At 38.8% G+C, this 22,318-nt stretch overlaps 1 protein-coding gene across 1 annotated transcript in view; it reads right to left on the minus strand.

Moving 5' to 3' along the window:
• The window catches only part of LOC134819242 (uncharacterized), a 29,924-nt gene that overhangs the window by 1,806 nt on the left and 5,800 nt on the right, over nucleotides 1–22,318 (minus strand). Inside the window, exons 4-7 of the mRNA XM_063829065.1 lie at nucleotides 10,705–11,227; nucleotides 10,187–10,359; nucleotides 9,697–10,067; nucleotides 112–229 (exon numbers count right to left, since the gene is read on the minus strand). Of these exons, the coding sequence (XP_063685135.1) occupies nucleotides 10,353–10,359; nucleotides 10,705–11,227 (530 nt within the window). The 3' untranslated portion in view covers nucleotides 112–229; nucleotides 9,697–10,067; nucleotides 10,187–10,352. The remainder of the gene's footprint in view (nucleotides 1–111; nucleotides 230–9,696; nucleotides 10,068–10,186; nucleotides 10,360–10,704; nucleotides 11,228–22,318) is intronic.

Here is a 22,318-nt window from a genome sequence, read left to right on the forward strand (position 1 = left end):
GTTACTGTTACTGTTACTGTTACTGTTACTGTTACTGTTACTGTTACTGTTACTGTTACTGTTACTGTTACTGTTACTGTTACTGTTACTGTTACTGTTACTGTTACTGACCTCTCCCGTATGTATCCGGACATGTTCCGTCAAATTCCACTTGTAAACAAAACTTTTTGGACAAAAGGAGCACTTGTAAGGACGTTCTGAACTGTGAATCTTCATGTGTCGTAACAACCTGTAAAAACTAAGTGTCACACTGATGTTTAACTGATGTGAGTAACAAATGAAGTGTCACACTGGTGTGTACCTGATGTGAGTAACAAATTAAGTGTCACACTGATGTGTACCTGATGTGAGTAACAAATGAAGTGTCACACTGATGTTAACCTGATGTGAGTATCAAATGAAGTGTCACACTGATGTTTACCTGATGTGGCTATCAAATTAAGTGTCACACTGATGTTTACCTGATGTGGCTATCAAATTAAGTGTCACACTGATGTGTACCTGATGTGAGTATCAAATGAAGTGTCACACTGATGTTTACCTGATGTAAGTAACAAATGAAGTGTCACACTGATGTTAACCTGATGTGAGTAACAAATGAAGTGTCACACTGATGTTTAACTGATGTGAGTAACAAATTAAGTGTCACACTGATGTTAACCTGATGTGAGTAACAAATGAAGTGTCACACTGATGTTTAACTGATGTGGGTAACAAATGAAGTGTCACACTGATGTTTACCTGATGTGAGTAACAAATGAAGTGTCACACTGATGTTAACCTGATGTGAGTAACAAATTAAGTGTCACACTGATGTGTACCTGATGTGAGTAACAAATGAAGTGTCACACTGATGTTAACCTGATGTAAGTAACAAATGAAGTGTCACACTGATGTTTACCTGATGTAAGTAACAAATTAAGTGTCACACTGATGTGTACCTGATGTGAGTATCAAATGAAGTGTCACACTGATGTGTACCTGATGTAAGTAACAAATGAAGTGTCACACTGATGTTTACCTGATGTGAGTAACAAATTAAGTGTCACACTGATGTGTACCTGATGTAAGTAACAAATGAAGTGTCACACTGATGTTTACCTGATGTGAGTAACAAATGAAGTGTCACACTGATGTGTACCTGATGTGAGTAACAAATGAAGTGTCACACTGATGTTAACCTGATGTGGGTAACAAATGAAGTGTCACACTGATGTGTACCTGATGTGGGTAACAAATTAAGTGTCACACTGATGTGTACCTGATGTGAGTAACAAATGAAGTGTCACACTGATGTGTACCTGATGTGAGTAACAAATGAAGTGTCACACTGATGTGTACCTGATGTAAGTAACAAATGAAGTGTCACACTGATGTTAACCTGATGTGGGTAACAAATGAAGTGTCACACTGATGTGTACCTGATGTGGGTAACAAATTAAGTGTCACACTGATGTGTACCTGATGTGAGTATCAAATGAAGTGTCACACTGATGTTAACCTGATGTGGGTATCAAATGAAGTGTCACACTGATGTGTACCTGATGTAAGTAACAAATGAAGTGTCACACTGATGTGTACCTGATGTGGGTATCAAATGAAGTGTCACACTGATGTGTACCTGATGTGGGTAACAAATGAAGTGTCACACTGATGTGTACCTGATGTAAGTAACAAATGAAGTGTCACACTGATGTTAACCTGATGTAAGTAACAAATGAAGTGTCACACTGATGTTTACCTGATGTGAGTAACAAATGAAGTGTCACACTGATGTGTACCTGATGTGAGTATCAAATGAAGTGTCACACTGGTGTGTACCTGATGTGAGTAACAAATTAAGTGTCACACTGATGTTTACCTGATGTGAGTATCAAATGAAGTGTCACACTGATGTGTACCTGATGTGAGTATCAAATGAAGTGTCACACTGATGTTAACCTGATGTAAGTAACAAATGAAGTGTCACACTGATGTTTACCTGATGTGAGTAACAAATTAAGTGTCACACTGATGTTTACCTGATGTGAGTAACAAATTAAGTGTCACACTGATGTTTACCTGATGTGAGTAACAAATTAAGTGTCACACTGATGTGTACCTGATGTGAGTAACAAATTAAGTGTCACACTGATGTTTACCTGATGTAAGTAACAAATGAAGTGTCACACTGATGTGTACCTGATGTAAGTAACAAATGAAGTGTCACACTGATGTGTACCTGATGTGAGTATCAAATGAAGTGTCACACTGATGTTTACCTGATGTGAGTAACAAATGAAGTGTCACACTGATGTTTACCTGATGTGAGTAACAAATGAAGTGTCACACTGATGTTTACCTGATGTGAGTAACAAATGAAGTGTCACACTGATGTTTACCTGATGTGAGTAACAAATGAAGTGTCACACTGATGTTAACCTGATGTAAGTAACAAATGAAGTGTCACACTGATGTTTACCTGATGTGAGTAACAAATGAAGTGTCACACTGATGTTAACCTGATGTGAGTAACAAATGAAGTGTCACACTGATGTTTACCTGATGTGAGTAACAAATGAAGTGTCACACTGATGTTTACCTGATGTGAGTAACAAATGAAGTGTCACACTGATGTTAACCTGATGTAAGTAACAAATGAAGTGTCACACTGATGTTTACCTGATGTAAGTAACAAATGAAGTGTCACACTGATGTGTACCTGATGTAAGTATCAAATGAAGTGTCACACTGATGTTTACCTGATGTGAGTATCAAATGAAGTGTCACACTGATGTGTACCTGATGTGAGTATCAAATGAAGTGTCACACTGATGTTAACCTGATGTAAGTAACAAATGAAGTGTCACACTGATGTGTACCTGATGTGAGTATCAAATGAAGTGTCACACTGATGTTTACCTGATGTGAGTAACAAATGAAGTGTCACACTGATGTTAACCTGATGTGAGTAACAAATGAAGTGTCACACTGATGTTAACCTGATGTAAGTAACAAATGAAGTGTCACACTGATGTTTACCTGATGTGAGTAACAAATGAAGTGTCACACTGATGTTTACCTGATGTGAGTAACAAATGAAGTGTCACACTGATGTTAACCTGATGTAAGTAACAAATGAAGTGTCACACTGATGTTTACCTGATGTGGGTAACAAATGAAGTGTCACACTGATGTTTACCTGATGTGAGTAACAAATGAAGTGTCACACTGATGTTTACCTGATGTGAGTAACAAATGAAGTGTCACACTGATGTGTACCTGATGTAAGTAACAAATTAAGTGTCACACTGATGTTTACCTGATGTGAGTAACAAATGAAGTGTCACACTGATGTTTACCTGATGTGAGTAACAAATGAAGTGTCACACTGATGTTTACCTGATGTGAGTAACAAATGAAGTGTCACACTGATGTTAACCTGATGTAAGTAACAAATGAAGTGTCACACTGATGTTTACCTGATGTGAGTAACAAATGAAGTGTCACACTGATGTTTACCTGATGTGAGTAACAAATGAAGTGTCACACTGATGTTAACCTGATGTAAGTAACAAATGAAGTGTCACACTGATGTTTACCTGATGTGGGTAACAAATGAAGTGTCACACTGATGTTTACCTGATGTGAGTAACAAATGAAGTGTCACACTGATGTTTACCTGATGTGAGTAACAAATGAAGTGTCACACTGATGTGTACCTGATGTAAGTAACAAATTAAGTGTCACACTGATGTTAACCTGATGTAAGTAACAAATGAAGTGTCACACTGATGTTTACCTGATGTGAGTAACAAATGAAGTGTCACACTGATGTTTACCTGATGTGAGTAACAAATGAAGTGTCACACTGATGTTAACCTGATGTAAGTAACAAATGAAGTGTCACACTGATGTTTACCTGATGTGGGTAACAAATGAAGTGTCACACTGATGTTTACCTGATGTGAGTAACAAATGAAGTGTCACACTGATGTTTACCTGATGTGAGTAACAAATGAAGTGTCACACTGATGTGTACCTGATGTAAGTAACAAATGAAGTGTCACACTGATGTTTACCTGATGTGAGTAACAAATTAAGTGTCACACTGATGTGTACCTGATGTGAGTATCAAATGAAGTGTCACACTGATGTGTACCTGATGTAAGTAACAAATGAAGTGTCACACTGATGTTTACCTGATGTGGGTATCAAATGAAGTGTCACACTGATGTTTACCTGATGTGAGTAACAAATGAAGTGTCACACTGATGTGTACCTGATGTGAGTAACAAATGAAGTGTCACACTGATGTTTACCTGATGTGAGTAACAAATGAAGTGTCACACTGATGTTTACCTGATGTGGGTAACAAATGAAGTGTCACACTGATGTTAACCTGATGTGAGTAACAAATGAAGTGTCACACAGATGTTTACCTGATGTGAGTAACAAATGAAGTGTCACACTGATGTTAACCTGATGTGGCTATCAAATGAAGTGTCACACTGATGTTTACCTGATGTGGGTATCAAATGAAGTGTCACACTGATGTTTACCTGATGTGAGTAACAAATGAAGTGTCACACTGATGTTAACCTGATGTGGCTATCAAATGAAGTGTCACACTGATGTTTACCTGATGTGGGTATCAAATGAAGTGTCACACTGATGTTTACCTGATGTGAGTAACAAATGAAGTGTCACACTGATGTTAACCTGATGTGGCTATCAAATGAAGTGTCACACTGATGTTTACCTGATGTGAGTAACAAATGAAGTGTCACACTGATGTTTACCTGATGTGGGTATCAAATGAAGTGTCACACTGATGTTTACCTGATGTGAGTAACAAATGAAGTGTCACACTGATGTTAACCTGATGTGAGTATCAAATGAAGTGTCACACTGATGTTTACCTGATGTGGGTATCAAATGAAGTGTCACACTGATGTTTACCTGATGTGAGTAACAAATGAAGTGTCACACTGATGTTTACCTGATGTGAGTATCAAATGAAGTGTCACACTGATGTTTACCTGATGTGAGTAACAAATGAAGTGTCACACTGATGTTTACCTGATGTGAGTAACAAATGAAGTGTCACACTGATGTTACCTGATGTGGGTATCAAATGAAGTGTCACACTGATGTTTACCTGATGTGAGTAACAAATGAAGTGTCACACTGATGTTTACCTGATGTGAGTAACAAATTAAGTGTCACACTGATGTTTACCTGATGTGGGTAACAAATGAAGTGTCACACTGATGTTTACCTGATGTGAGTAACAAATGAAGTGTCACACTGATGTTAACCTGATGTGAGTATCAAATGAAGTGTCACACTGATGTTTACCTGATGTGAGTAACAAATGAAGTGTCACACTGATGTTAACCTGATGTAAGTAACAAATGAAGTGTCACACTGATGTTAACCTGATGTGAGTATCAAATGAAGTGTCACACTGATGTTTACCTGATGTGAGTATCAAATGAAGTGTCACACTGATGTTTACCTGATGTAAGTAACAAATGAAGTGTCACACTGATGTTTACCTGATGTAAGTAACAAATGAAGTGTCACACTGATGTTTACCTGATGTGAGTAACAAATGAAGTGTCACACTGATGTGTACCTGATGTAAGTAACAAATGAAGTGTCACACTGATGTTTACCTGATGTGAGTAACAAATGAAGTGTCACACTGATGTGTACCTGATGTGAGTAACAAATGAAGTGTCACACTGATGTGTACCTGATGTGAGTAACAAATTAAGTGTCACACTGATGTTTACCTGATGTGAGTATCAAATGAAGTGTCACACTGATGTTTACCTGATGTGAGTATCAAATGAAGTGTCACACTGATGTTTACCTGATGTGAGTATCAAATGAAGTGTCACACTGATGTTTACCTGATGTGAGTAACAAATGAAGTGTCACACTGATGTTAACCTGATGTAAGTAACAAATGAAGTGTCACACTGATGTGTACCTGATGTGGGTATCAAATGAAGTGTCACACTGATGTTAACCTGATGTAAGTATCAAATGAAGTGTCACACTGATGTTTACCTGATGTAGTATCAAATGAAGTGTCACACTGATGTTTACCTGATGTAGTAACAAATGAAGTGTCACACTGATGTTAACCTGATGTAAGTAACAAATGAAGTGTCACACTGATGTTTACCTGATGTGGGTAACAAATGAAGTGTCACACTGATGTTTACCTGATGTGAGTAACAAATGAAGTGTCACACTGATGTTTACCTGATGTGAGTAACAAATGAAGTGTCACACTGATGTTAACCTGATGTAAGTAACAAATGAAGTGTCACACTGATGTGTACCTGATGTGGGTATCAAATGAAGTGTCACACTGATGTTAACCTGATGTAAGTATCAAATGAAGTGTCACACTGATGTTTACCTGATGTAAGTATCAAATGAAGTGTCACACTGATGTTTACCTGATGTGAGTATCAAATGAAGTGTCACACTGATGTTTACCTGATGTGAGTAACAAATGAAGTGTCACACTGATGTTAACCTGATGTAAGTAACAAATGAAGTGTCACACTGATGTTTACCTGATGTGGGTATCAAATGAAGTGCACACTGATGTTTACCTGATGTGAGTAACAAATGAAGTGTCACACTGATGTTAACCTGATGTAAGTAACAAATGAAGTGTCACACTGATGTTTACCTGATGTGGGTATCAAATGAAGTGCACACTGATGTTTACCTGATGTAAGTAACAAATGAAGTGTCACACTGATGTTAACCTGATGTGAGTATCAAATGAAGTGTCACACTGATGTTTACCTGATGTGAGTAACAAATGAAGTGTCACACTGATGTTAACCTGATGTGGGTATCAAATGAAGTGTCACACTGATGTTTACCTGATGTGAGTATCAAATGAAGTGTCACACTGATGTTAACCTGATGTGAGTAACAAATGAAGTGTCACACTGATGTGTACCTGATGTGAGTAACAAATGAAGTGTCACACTGATGTGTACCTGATGTGAGTAACAAATGAAGTGTCACACTGATGTTAACCTGATGTGGGTATCAAATGAAGTGTCACACTGATGTTAACCTGATGTGAGTATCAAATGAAGTGTCACACTGATGTTTACCTGATGTGGGTAACAAATGAAGTGTCACACTGATGTTTACCTGATGTAAGTAACAAATGAAGTGTCACACTGATGTTAACCTGATGTGGGTATCAAATGAAGTGTCACACTGATGTGTACCTGATGTAAGTAACAAATGAAGTGTCACACTGATGTGTACCTGATGTGGGTATCAAATGAAGTGTCACACTGATGTTTACCTGATGTGGGTATCAAATGAAGTGTCACACTGATGTGTACCTGATGTGGGTATCAAATGAAGTGTCACACTGATGTTTACCTGATGTGAGTATCAAATGAAGTGTCACACTGATGTGTACCTGATGTGGGTATCAAATGAAGTGTCACACTGATGTTTACCTGATGTGGGTATCAAATGAAGTGTCACACTGATGTTTACCTGATGTGAGTAACAAATGAAGTGTCACACTGATGTTTACCTGATGTGAGTAACAAATGAAGTGTCACACTGATGTTTACCTGATGTGGGTATCAAATGAAGTGTCACACTGATGTGTAACTGATGTGAGTATCAAATGAAGTGTCACACTGATGTTTACCTGATGTGGGTATCAAATGAAGTGTCACACTGATGTTTACCTGATGTAAGTAACAAATGAAGTGTCACACTGATGTTTACCTGATGTGAGTATCAAATGAAGTGTCACACTGATGTGTACCTGATGTGGGTAACAAATGAAGTGTCACACTGATGTTTACCTGATGTGGGTAACAAATGAAGTGTCACACTGATGTTTACCTGATGTAAGTAACAAATGAAGTGTCACACTGATGTTTACCTGATGTGAGTATCAAATGAAGTGTCACACTGATGTGTACCTGATGTGGGTAACAAATGAAGTGTCACACTGATGTTTACCTGATGTGGGTAACAAATGAAGTGTCACACTGATGTTAACCTGATGTGGGTAACAAATGAAGTGTCACACTGATGTGTACCTGATGTGAGTAACAAATGAAGTGTCACACTGATGTTAACCTGATGTGAGTATCAAATGAAGTGTCACACTGATGTGTACCTGATGTGAGTAACAAATGAAGTGTCACACTGATGTGTACCTGATGTGGGTATCAAATGAAGTGTCACACTGATGTTTACCTGATGTGAGTAACAAATGAAGTGTCACACTGATGTTTACCTGATGTGAGTAACAAATGAAGTGTCACACTGATGTTTACCTGATGTGAGTAACAAATGAAGTGTCACACTGATGTTTACCTGATGTGAGTAACAAATGAAGTGTCACACTGATGTGTACCTGATGTGGGTATCAAATGAAGTGTCACACTGATGTTTACCTGATGTGGGTATCAAATGAAGTGTCACACTGATGTTTACCTGATGTGAGTAACAAATGAAGTGTCACACTGATGTTTACCTGATGTGGGTATCAAATGAAGTGTCACACTGATGTGTACCTGATGTGAGTAACAAATGAAGTGTCACACTGATGTGTACCTGATGTGAGTAACAAATGAAGTGTCACACTGATGTTAACCTGATGTGGGTATCAAATGAAGTGTCACACTGATGTGTACCTGATGTAAGTATCAAATGAAGTGTCACACTGATGTTTACCTGATGTGAGAAACAAATGAAGTGTCACACTGATGTGTACCTGATGTAAGTAACAAATGAAGTGTCACACTGATGTTAACCTGATGTGAGTAACAAATGAAGTGTCACACTGATGTTTACCTGATGTGGGTATCAAATGAAGTGTCACACTGATGTGTACCTGATGTGAGTATCAAATGAAGTGTCACACTGATGTTTACCTGATGTGAGTATCAAATGAAGTGTCACACTGATGTGTAACTGATGTGAGTAACAAATGAAGTGTCACACTGATGTGTACCTGATGTGGGTAACAAATGAAGTGTCACACTGATGTGTACCTGATGTGAGTAACAAATGAAGTGTCACACTGATGTTAACCTGATGTGGGTAACAAATGAAGTGTCACACTGATGTTAACCTGATGTGGGTAACAAATGAAGTGTCACACTGATGTTTACCTGATGTGAGTAACAAATGAAGTGTCACACTGATGTGTACCTGATGTAAGTAACAAATGAAGTGTCACACTGATGTGTACCTGATGTAAGTAACAAATGAATTGTCACACTGATGTTTACCTGATGTGAGTAACAAATGAAGTGTCACACTGATGTTTACCTGATGTGAGTAACAAATGAAGTGTCACACTGATGTTTACCTGATGTGAGTAACAAATGAAGTGTCACACTGATGTTTACCTGATGTGAGTAACAAATGAAGTGTCACACTGATGTTTACCTGATGTGGGTATCAAATGAAGTGTCACACTGATGTGTACCTGATGTGAGTAACAAATGAAGTGTCACACTGATGTTTACCTGATGTGGGTATCAAATGAAGTGTCACACTGATGTTTACCTGATGTGGGTAACAAATGAAGTGTCACACTGATGTGTACCTGATGTGAGTAACAAATGAAGTGTCACACTGATGTGTACCTGATGTGAGTAACAAATGAAGTGTCACACTGATGTTTACCTGATGTGAGTATCAAATGAAGTGTCACACTGATGACACCTGTAGCCACGATTAGGATGAGTCTTCATGTGTTCTTTTAATTTTTCCTTGCTGGTGATTATCTTGCAAGTTCTGCACGTGCTCAGTTTGAACTGATGCACTCCGAAGACGTGGGTTTTAAGGTTGCTTTTCTGGTTGAATCTTGCTTCACAGTAAGGACATTGGTGAAGTTTCTGTTTTGTGTCAGGGCTCAGCACCTCGTTTTTTGGGGCTGTGGTCACGGCATCATCTAGAAGTTGGTAGCCTGAGGGGAGGGTGGACTTCTTGGGTGTCGCGATTTGGGGCAACTTAAACAAATTGTTCTGCAGCATAAAGTCTGCTAAATTCAGATCCTGAGAAGAGAAAGAGTGTTACCATGGTTACGTAGGCAATAATAGTTTTCATCGTGTAAAATCATATTTTAAATCTCGATTTAATCGGGTCCTGAAACATTATGTTAATCAGGATTTACCGGCTGAAATAGTGAGGGTTGAAGTCTGGCAGTGGAAGTGGCCGGGTTTGCTAGGATAGACTTAGTTAGGTTAGATATGTCTGTCTTCTCAGAACTCTGTTGCAAAGCATTGGAGAGCGCTAATCTTAACGTTCTTAACTCGTCTAGTTGTACGTTCTCCAATTTGTTAGTCGCTGAAGTGTAAATGTATCAATATCATGTATATAGAATATCTGTCCATTATTTATTAGCTACGTGGCAATTGCTCTGAAGTTGTACCAGGATATCAAATGATAGAGTTTCGTATTCAATTTCACAAACAACCACTTTAATGTATTTTTGTTCACTTGTCAAGCGCTGATAAAATCAATCAAACTTCAAAGCAGTTGCTTGAATAAACATTGTGAAGTTTTAAATATTGTTTAGTTTATGAACAAAAGTATTTGCTTTGTCTGTGCAGCACGTGTAAACAATATTACGAGTTATAGACTTAGTGAGTAGGTACACTGTGATCGTTCTCACTGAGTATAATAACAAACCTTAAAGAAGATGCAAGAAAAGGGCTGAAAGGAGAGAGATCAAAAGGAGTAGGATTGTCTGGTTTAGAGAGGTTACTGTTGTTGGATGTGGGGCACAATACACCTATAATACCGTCTACTAGGGGGGCAGCTCTGTTGTCCACTAAAGGTGACGTCATGGCTCTGCCTCCCTGGTCCGAGGTACTGGGCGAGGTGAAGGGACTTGACTCAGTATAAATGAGGGGAGGGGAGGGTTTCCTTGGCGAGACATTGTTCTCTGTTGGAGGCAGAGTTAGAGTTATAGAGGGTGACGTTGAAACACTGCAGGTGGGTCTAGGATCTATATTTGGGGGAGTATTGATAGACACTGATGCTAGGGAAACGTGGCCGGTTGTGGTGTTCACGGGCTTCTGTAAGCCCGCTTCCTCTTTTGCAACTTTGGCTGGCAGGTCCACGTGATTGTCATCTAGAGGCACGTGCGCGTGGTCCGAGCTCCAGGGACGTTTACATGCTCGTCTTATGATACTGTCCCTCTGTATATCACCTGCAAATGGCTCTGTTAAGTGGGGTGTTTTGTTTTAAGGGTGAAATTCGGAGAAACCGATTTGCTTATGATCAGGTACAATGTACATGTGGAATGCGCGGCGTATTTATGTTGCACTAAATGATATTTCACAAACTTATATCATCTAAATTTATTTCGCGCATTCCAAACAATTTGCTCGCATCTGAGTCACGCGGCAGAGCTCATCGGTCTACGTGGAATTTACACATGAGCCACAAGTCTGGAACAGAGCTGGAAGAGCAACCAGGGCATTGGCGGAGACAAGAATAGTATTACCGATATAGCGGCAGTATGACACCCTAACTATATTAAAGTACGGCATGAGCACTAAAAAGAGGACTAATGTCATGGCAATGTAATGGTAAATAAGTGTACACTACACACTGTAGAGTGCCTGAATTCCTACATCATCACATGCACCCGCCATCTCATTGATCTGCCAAACACGTGTACAGTGCGACCCTTATTATTCCGCAGCACGTGCCACAACACTTTAACTATAAACACATTGACCTTTCTCTTGTTTTGTATTACAGATAGACAACTTTATCTCATAAATACTTAAATACTGTCAACGCGGTCCCCAAAACACCGTCAATATTGGATAGCGATCAAATCGGTTAAATAGAGCCCGCAAATTGCACCTTATCATTGGGCCACCATTTGATATTATACCTACCTACCTACAAGATATTACTTTCAAATGGAGGAAATCTCTAACTTAATCCAGTCAACACATGTCGTAGCCTGCAAATTTAACAAGACCTCGTGGTGTATATAATCTGCGCTATTTTACTACTGCAGTTTAAAAGTGCGGCGGGGCTGACTGTGGAGGTAGTTATAACACCTAAGGACAAGTTGGAGGTGGCACACGGACAAAGTACGAGAAGGGGTTGGTTAATGCGATTAGTAGTTCGCAGATCGGTCATAACTCACGTGCAGTATGCCCTCTAACAATCGCTGCAAGACTTGCGTATCACAGTGATACAGGTATGAGTTGCCATGACAACGGTACACGTGTATCCGTCACGTGACTAGACCACGTGACACACATGCTACAGTAACGCACTGTTCTCTCTAGTTTAGATTGGGTGGCAATTGATTTATGTTGTTGTTAAAATATACGGTAAATACGCTCATTGCTCACAAGTAAAACAATGTTCACGTACAAAAAGAGCTGATCTCATGTCCTATATACCTCCGCAAGCAATAATATACCTCCACTACTCCGCAAGCAATACCTGCACTACTCCTGCGCCACCCACCCGACCTGGTTATGTAATGACAAGACAGGAAGCTAACTTCCGGGAACACCAGACCAGGAAGAAACAGCAGATATTCAGATAGCCAGGGTCACCTGCTCAAACGTGGAAACTGCCAAATAGAAAGAGTTCAGTGGTGTATCAGGGAATCTAATTGGTAAGTATCTCTAATCCTTATTAAATCTACTGTTCCTTTAAAAGAGTAATCTAGTTGGTAAGTATCTCTAATCCTTATTAAAATCTACTGTTCCTTTAAAAGAGTAATCTAGTTGGTAAGTATCTCTAATCCTTATTAAAATCTACTGTTCCTTTAAAAGAGTAATCTAGTTGGTAAGTATCTCTAATCCTTATTAAAATCTACTGTTCCTTTAAAAGAGTAATCTAGTTGGTAAGTATCTCTAATCCTTATTAAAATCTGCTGTTCCTTTAAAAGAGTAATCTAGTTGGTAAGTATCTCTAATCCTTATTAAAATCTACTGTTCCTTTAAAAGAGTAATCTAGTTGGTAAGTATCTCTAATCCTTATTAAAATCTACTGTTCCTTTAAAAGAGTAATCTAGTTGGTAAGTATCTCTAATCCTTATTAAAATCTACTGTTCCTTTAAAAGAGTAATCTAGTTGGTAAGTATCTCTAATCCTTATTAAAATCTACTGTTCCTTTAAAAGAGTAATCTAGTTGGTAAGTATCTCTAACCCTTATTAAAATATACTGTTCCTTTAAAAGAGTAATCTAGTTGGTAAGTATCTCTAACCCTTATTAAAATATACTGTTCCTTTAAAAGAGTAATCTAGTTGGTAAGTATCTCTAATCCTTATTAAATCTACTGTTCCTTTAAAAGAGTAATCTAGTTGGTAAGTATCTCTAATCCTTATTAAAATCTACTGTTCCTTTAAAAGAGTAATCTAGTTGGTAAGTATCTCTAATCCTTATTAAAATCTACTGTTCCTTTAAAAGAGTAATCTAGTTGGTAAGTATCTCTAATCCTTATTAAAATCTACTGTTCCTTTAAAAGAGTAATCTAGTTGGTAAGTATCTCTAATCCTTATTAAAATCTGCTGTTCCTTTAAAAGAGTAATCTAGTTGGTAAGTATCTCTAATCCTTATTAAAATCTACTGTTCCTTTAAAAGAGTAATCTAGTTGGTAAGTATCTCTAATCCTTATTAAAATCTACTGTTCCTTTAAAAGAGTAATCTAGTTGGTAAGTATCTCTAATCCTTATTAAAATCTACTGTTCCTTTAAAAGAGTAATCTAGTTGGTAAGTATCTCTAATCCTTATTAAAATCTACTGTTCCTTTAAAAGAGTAATCTAGTTGGTAAGTATCTCTAACCCTTATTAAAATATACTGTTCCTTTAAAAGAGTAATCTAGTTGGTAAGTATCTCTAACCCTTATTAAAATATACTGTTCCTTAAAAAGAGTAATCTAGTTGGTAAGTATCTCTAATCCTTATTAAAATCTACTGTTCCTTTAAAAGAGTAATCTAGTTGGTAAGTATCTCTAATCCTTATTAAAATCTACTGTTCCTTTAAAAGAGTAATCTAGTTGGTAAGTATCTCTAATCCTTATTAAAATCTACTGTTCCTTTAAAAGAGTAATCTAGTTGGTAAGTATCTCTAACCCTTATTAAAATATACTGTTCCTTTAAAAGAGTAATCTAGTTGGTAAGTATCTCTAACCCTTATTAAAATATACTGTTCCTTAAAAAGAGTAATCTAGTTGGTAAGTATCTCTAATCCTTATTAAATCTACTGTTCCTTTAAAAGAGTAATCTAGTTGGTAAGTATCTCTAATCCTTATTAAAATCTACTGTTCCTTTAAAAGAGTAATCTAGTTGGTAAGTATCTCTAATCCTTATTAATATCTACTGTTCCTTTAAAAGAGTAATCTAGTTGGTAAGTATCTCTAATCCTTATTAAAATATACTGTTCCTTAAAAAGAGTAATCTAGTTGGTAAGTATCTCTAATCCTTATTAAATCTACTGTTCCTTTAAAAGAGTAATCTAGTTGGTAAGTATCTCTAATCCTTATTAATATCTACTGTTCCTTTAAAAGAGTAATCTAGTTGGTAAGTATCTCTAATCCTTATTAAATCTACTGTTCCTTTAAAAGAGTAATCTAGTTGGTAAGTATCTCTAATCCTTATTAAATCTACTGTTCCTTTAAAAGAGTAATCTAGTTGGTAAGTATCTCTAATCCTTATTAAAATCTACTGTTCCTTTAAAAGAGTAATCTAGTTGGTAAGTATCTCTAATCCTTATTAAAATCTACTGTTCCTTTAAAAGAGTAATCTAGTTGGTAAGTATCTCTAATCCTTATTAAAATCTACTGTTCCTTTAAAAGAGTAATCTAGTTGGTAAGTATCTCTAACCCTTATTAAAATATACTGTTCCTTAAAAAGAGTAATCTAGTTGGTAAGTATCTCTAATCCTTATTAAATCTACTGTTCCTTTAAAAGAGTAATCTAGTTGGTAAGTATCTCTAATCCTTATTAAATCTACTGTTCCTTTAAAAGAGTAATCTAGTTGGTAAGTATCTCTAATCCTTATTAAAATCTACTGTTCCTTTAAAAGAGTAATCTAATTCTAAGCCACGTGTAACTGTTCACAGCATCTCTTTCTATAGTCTATATATTATCTATCTAATTATAGTCTATATATCTATCTAATTAAGAGAAATAACGTGTTGTAAAGATGTTGTAGTCCACAAGGGTACAGAAGGTAATTAGTCGCTGTACAATGTAGTTACTACGTGTCATATCATAATACAATAGGTACTTACTACGTGTCATATCATAATACAATAGGTACTTACTACGTGTCATATCATAATACAATAGGTCGCTAAAATAAGGGGTTATATGTTACTTGTTATTTGTTACTGACTCATGTGTAATGAGTGAGTAAGATGGTGAGGGCACGTGACACAGAGCACGTGACACTCCACAGTACTGTACTGTAGATCACGTGTCTAATAATTACACGTGATCTAAACAAGGGGTGAAGTGTGATATCCTCTCATTGTACGTGAGCACGTATGAGAGGTGGTCAGTTGTGCGGTAAATCAAGTTTAACATAATATCTTACTGCGCTTATCAATAGCTTTTATCCCGGTTAATAAGATAAGTACAAATTAGTACAATAAGATAAAAATCTTGACTTATCTTAAAGGCTTGTGTCATTTAGACAACATTTCAACATTTCAACATTAGATAAACACTAACACTACTAATTAAATAAACATTAGATAAACACTAACATTACTAATTAAATAAACATTAGATAAACACTAACATTACTAATTAAATAAACATTAGATAAACACTAACATTACTAATTAAATAAACATTAGATAAACACTAACATTACATAAACACTAAAATAAACCGACCCTTCACAGTTTACAGTTTACAGTTCACAGTTTCCAGTTCACAGTTCACAGTTCACAGTTCACAGTTCACAGTTCACAGTTCACAGTTCACAGTTCAGTAGTAGTGGTGGTGGTGGTGGTGGTGGTGGTGGTGGTGGTGGTGGTGGTGGTGGTGGTGGTGGTGGTGGTGGTGGTGGTGGTGGTGGTGGTGGTGGTGGTGGTGGTGGTGGTGGTGGTGGTGGTGGTGGTGGTGGTGGTGGTGGTGGTGGTAGTAGTAGTAGTAGTAGTAGTAGTAGTAGTAGTAGTAGTAGTAGTAGTAGTAGTAGTAGTAGTAGTAGTAGTAGTAGTAGTAGTAGTAGTAGTAGTAGTAGTAGTAGTAGTAGTAGTAGTAGTAAAATATATATATGAGATTGTTGATTTACCGACTGCTGAGCCGGCAGGGAGTTACTTTTGTCAATGTTCATCACATTTCACGGCTCGTCTCCACGGTCGATCATTTTTAAGGTTTACAACCCGGAGTAAATTTGATTGTTTATACTGATTAATGAAGGGGTAGGTATTAGAGGGTTGTGTGATAGACTGATGAAGAGGTTATTATGAAGTGCGTTATTCTGTCAAACATACTGAAAATACCAATACCATCATCTGATTGTATTATCCACTACTTTTAAAGAACACTTTTTCATTCTCAGTATCCGAGATATGATGAGTGGTATGTAAGGGGTAACTTTATTTGTCGTAAACACAGGATAATCAATGGGTGATAGGTCATGTGACCCGCACGTGCGCGCGACATGCTGTAGTACAAGAGCTTAATTAGACCTCAATAAAAATCTTGATTAATCAGCACAGGGCACTGGACTTTGTGCAGGACCTCACGGAGGAAGAGAGAACCAATGAGAGGAGTGGCAAGCAGTCACGTGGCTGTATCTGACGAATGAGAGGCCCACGTGTTGAAGAGGTGTAATTAGGGTTGATCACGTGCAAAGCAGATACCCCGCACAGATACTATACCCGCACAAATCATCAGTAGGAGAAGGACCCAGCTCCCATCTAAACAGTATTGTTCAAATGATAAGGTGTTACTGAAAGTGGGGGGTTGATATGTAGCGGTAAAGTGTAGTGTCACGTGACTACTATTACAATAATCCACATCACACAGCCCGGTATCTCTCACTCTGGACTCATGGGCCGGTACACGTGAGGGAGAATGATAGACCAAACATACGCAACTCTAAGTAACACAGCCAACACACAGCTCACCCGGGGAGATGAGGGTAGGAGTAACATCCTACATTCATATCAACTGGGGAGCCAACACACAGCTCACCCGGGGAGATGAGGGTAGGAGTAACATCCTACATTCATATCAACTGGGGAGGCAACACACAGCTCACCCGGGGAGATGAGGGTAGGAGTAACATCCTACATTCATATCAACTGGGGAGCCAACACACAGCTCACCCGGGGAGATGAGGGTAGGAGTAACATCCTACATTCATATCAACTGGGGAGCCAACACACAGCTCACCCGGGAGATGAGGGTAGGAGTAACATCCTACATTCATATCAACTGGGGAGCCAACACACAGCTCACCCGGGGAGATGAGGGTAGGAGTAACATCCTACATTCATATCAACTGGGGAGCCAACACACAGCTCACCCGGGAGATGAGGGTAGGAGTAACATCCTACATTCATATCAACTGGGGAGCCAACACACAGCTCACCCGGGGAGATGAGGGTAGGAGTAACATCCTACATTCATATCAACTGGGGAGCCAACACACAGCTCACCCGGGGAGATGAGGGTAGGAGTAACATCCTACATTCATATCAACTGGGGAGCCAACACACAGCTCACCCGGGGAGATGAGGGTAGGAGTAACATCCTACATTCATATCAACTGGGGAGCCAACACACAGCTCACCCGGGGAGATGAGGGTAGGAGTAACATCCTACATTCATATCAACTGAGGAGGCAATACTTCTACCCGGGGAGATGAGGGCACTGGTAGGAGTAACATCCTACATTCATATCAACTGGGGAGCCAACACACAGCTCACCCGGGGAGATGAGGGTAGGAGTAACATCCTACATTCATATCAACTGGGGAGCCAACACACAGCTCACCCGGGGAGATGAGGGTAGGAGTAACATCCTACATTCATATCAACTGGGGAGCCAACACACAGCTCACCCGGGGAGATGAGGGTAGGAGTAACATCCTACATTCATATCAACTGGGGAGGCAATACTTCTACCCGGGGAGATGAGGGTAGGAGTAACATCCTACATTCATATCAACTGGGGAGCCAACACACAGCTCACCCGGGGAGATGAGGGTAGGAGTAACATCCTACATTCATATCAACTGGGGAGCCAACACACAGCTCACCCGGGGAGATGAGGGTAGGAGTAACATCCTACATTCATATCAACTGGGGAGCCAACACACAGCTCACCCGGGGAGATGAGGGTAGGAGTAACATCCTACATTCATATCAACTGGGGAGCCAACACACAGGCTCACCCGGGGAGATGAGGGTAGGAGTAACATCCTACATTCATATCAACTGGGGAGCCAACACACAGCTCACCCGGGGAGATGAGGGTAGGAGTAACATCCTACATTCATATCAACTGGGGAGCCAACACACAGCTCACCCGGGGAGATGAGGGTAGGAGTAACATCCTACATTCATATCAACTGGGGAGCCAACACACAGCTCACCCGGGGAGATGAGGGTAGGAGTAACATCCTACATTCATATCAACTGGGGAGCCAACACACAGCTCACCCGGGGAGATGAGGGTAGGAGTAACATCCTACATTCAGATCAACTGGGGTGCCAACACACAGCTCACCCGGGGAGATGAGGGTAGGAGTAACAATCTACATTCATATCAACCTGGGGAGCCAACACACAGCTCACCTGGGAGATGAGGGTAGGAGTAACATCCCATCCTACATTCATATCAACTGGACGGGAGCCATCACAGCAGCTCACCCGGGGAGATGAGAGGGCAATGGGTAGGAGTAACATCCTACATTCATATCAACTGGGAGGCAATACTCTACCGGGGAGATGAGGGCACTGGTAGGAGTAACATCCTACATTCATATCAACTGGGGAGGCAATACTTCTACCCGGGGAGATGAGGGCACTGGTAGGAGTAACATCCTACATTCATATCAACTGGGGAGGCAATACTTCTACCCGGGGAGATGAGGGCACTGGTAGGAGTAACATCCTACATTCATATCAACTGGGGAGGCAATACTTCTATCCGGGGAGATGAGGGCACTGGTAGGAGTAACATCCTATTAAATATTAAGATAGTTGAAATATTGGGAGGAGTAAGATAGTTGAAATAGTGGTAGGAGTAAGATAGTTGAAATAGTGGTAGGAGTAAGATAGTTGAAATAGTTGGGTGAGTAAGATAGTTGAAATAGTTGAAATAGTAAGATAGTTAAAAATATTGGGAGAAGTAAGATAGTTGAAATAGTTGAAATAGTTGAAATATTTGAAATAGTTGAAATAGTGGGAGGAGTAAGATAGTTGAAATAGTTGAAATAGTGGGATGAGTAAGATAGTTAAAATATTGGGAGGAGTAAGATAGTTGAAATAGTGGGAAGAGTAAGATAGTTGAAATAGTTGAAATAGTAAGATAGTTGAAATAGTGGGAGGAGTAAGATAGTTGAAATATTGGGAGGAGTAAGATAGTTGAAATATTGGGAGGAGTAAGATAGTTGAAATAGTGGTAGGAGTAAGATAGTTGAAATAGTGGTAGGAGTAAGATAGTTGAAATAGTGGGTGGAGTAAGATAGTTGAAATAGTTGAAATATTGGGAGGAGTAAGATAATTGAAATAGTTGAAATATTGGGAGGAGTAAGATAGTTGAAATATTGGGAGGAGTAAGATAGTTGAAATATTGGGAGGAGTAAGATAGTTGAAATATTGGGAGGAGTAAGATAGTTGAAATAGTGGTAGGAGTAAGATAGTTGAAATAGTGGTAGGAGTAAGATAGTTGAAATAGTGGGTGGAGTAAGATAGTTGAAATAGTTGAAATAGTAAGATAGTTAAAATATTGGGAGAAGTAAGATAGTTGAAATAGTTGAAATAGTTGAAATAGTTGAAATATTTGAAATAGTTGAAATAGTGGGAGGAGTAAGATAGTTGAAATAGTTGAAATAGTGGGATGAGTAAGATAGTTTAAAATATTGGGAGGAGTAAGATAGTTGAAATAGTGGGAAGAGTAAGATAGTTGAAATAGTTGAAATAGTAAGATAGTTGAAATAGTGGGAGGAGTAAGATAGTTGAAATAGTTGAAATAGTGGGAGGAGTAAGATAGTTGAAATAGTGGGAGGAGTAAGATAGTTGAAATATTGGGAGGAGTAAGATAGTTTGAAATATTGGGAGGGTGGTTTTTTAAAAAGTGGGAGGGGGGTTTGGGGGAAATTTGGGGGGGAGTTGTTGGGTTTAAATATTGGGGGAGGGAAAATTTTTTTTAAAAAAAAAGGGGGAGGAGTTTAGTGGGGAAATTTGGTTTTTAAAATTTTTTAAAATGTTGGGGGTTTTTTTGGGAAAATTTAAAAGGTTTTTTGGGGATTTTAAAAATAGTTTGGGAAAAAATAGGGGAAGGAAATTTGAAATGTGGAGGGGAAATGGTGGGTTTTTTAAAAAAGGGGTTTTAAAAAAAGGGGGGGGAGTAGGAAAGTTGAAAAGGGGAGGAGGGGAAAAAAATTTAAAAGGGGGAGGTGATTATTAAAAATTGGGGGTAAAAATATTTTCTGTGGGGGAAAAGATGTTTTTGTTTTGGGGTTTTAATGGGGGATAAAGTAATTTTTTTGTTGGGGAAATTATTGGGAGGGAGTAAGATAGTTTTAAATTTGGGAGGGAAAAAATAAGTTTAAAAGGGGAGGGGGAAATTTGATAGGGGAAAAATTTTGGGGGGAAAAATGTTGTTTGGGAAAGGGGTTTAAAAAATTGGGGGGTTTTTTAAAAATTTGGGGGGGGGTTTTTTTGTTGAAATTTGGGAGGGGTTTGAAAGTTGGGAAAAAAAGGGGGGAGTTTAAAAAAGTTGAAAAAGTTTGAAAAAAATGGGAATAAAAATTTGGGAAAAATTTTGGGGGGTTTTGTTTGTTAAATTTTTGGGAGGGGGTTTGATTAAAGGGGGAAAAAGTTGAAAATTGGGGAGGAGTAAGGGTAGGTTGAAATTTGGGGGGATAAGATAATTTAAATTTTTGGGGGAAATAAAATAGTTTTTAAAAAATTGGGAGGAGGGTTTAAAAATAGTTGGGAAAAAATTTGGGGAAGGAAGTAAGTAAATGAAATATTGAAATATTGGGGGGGAGTTAAAAATTTGAAATTATTGGGGGGGAGTTTAAAATAGTTGAAAAATTGGAGGAGTAAGAAGTTGAAATATTGGGAGGGTAAGAAAGTTGAAATAATTTTGGGGGGAGTAAGAAAATTTAAAAAGTTTTAAATAGGAAATAAGTTAAATTTTGAAAAATTTTTAAAAAAGTTTAAAAAGTTGGACTGGTCCCCCAACCTGGGTTGAATAACACACTGAAAGTTCCCCTAATTTTGTGGCCCAATTTTTGAGAGCCGCATTAACAATACTTAGCTCTCTAGAGTGCTCATGATAAATTTCACAGTTCTAGAGAAAATTATCCGCGCTATTATTTAACACTTGGTAACGATCCTACAAGTGGAAATCACGTGACAATTCTCTAGCATCTCATTGGTAGAAGGAGGAGCTGGGCGGATAATTTGTGCCGGGAAATTTTACGCCAAAAAAGAGTATAAGAGTCCCGGGTTTTCTTTTAAAAAAAAAGCTTTTCATGTACCAACTGCTGTCCGAGGGACCCCGGGATTTTAGAGAGAAGGAGAGAGAGGGAGGGAGAAGATGGAAGGGGGAAGGGGGGGTTTTCCATGGCAACATTAAAACCCCCTGTCCTGACAAGAAACTCCTTTCACAACCCCGGGGTTTAAAAAAAGATTTTCAGAGAACCCCCCTTGCTCAACAAGGCTTACCATTTTGACTAAAGGGGAGGGACAGAGGGCAGTTTACTAAGGGCAGTGACTAAAGGGCCTGACAAGGGAAAGGCCCGGGGGTAGAAGGGATTTTCTAAGGGGGAGTGACCCAGAAAGGGCAGTGACAAGGGCATGACTAGAGGGCCCGTGAATAGAGGGGGGAGTGCTAAAGGGGGATGACAGAAGGCAGTGACCCAAAAAGGGGGGAAGGTTTACCTAAAAGGCAGTGACAAAGGGAAGTTGGGCCCAGAAACAATTTACTAGAAGGCAAATGCCCAGAAAGGGAAATGGGCTAGAAGGGAGGGGACTGAGGGCAGTGACAGAAGGGGAGTGACTAAAGGTTAAGGGGACTAGAAGGGGAGTAACTAGAAGGGGAGTGGAAATTTGAGGGCAAAAG

The sequence above is a fragment of the Bolinopsis microptera genome, chromosome 1, assembly GCF_026151205.1.
Source record: "Bolinopsis microptera isolate Bmic1 chromosome 1, MBARI_Bmic_1.0, whole genome shotgun sequence".
NCBI lineage: Eukaryota > Metazoa > Ctenophora > Tentaculata > Lobata > Bolinopsidae > Bolinopsis > Bolinopsis microptera.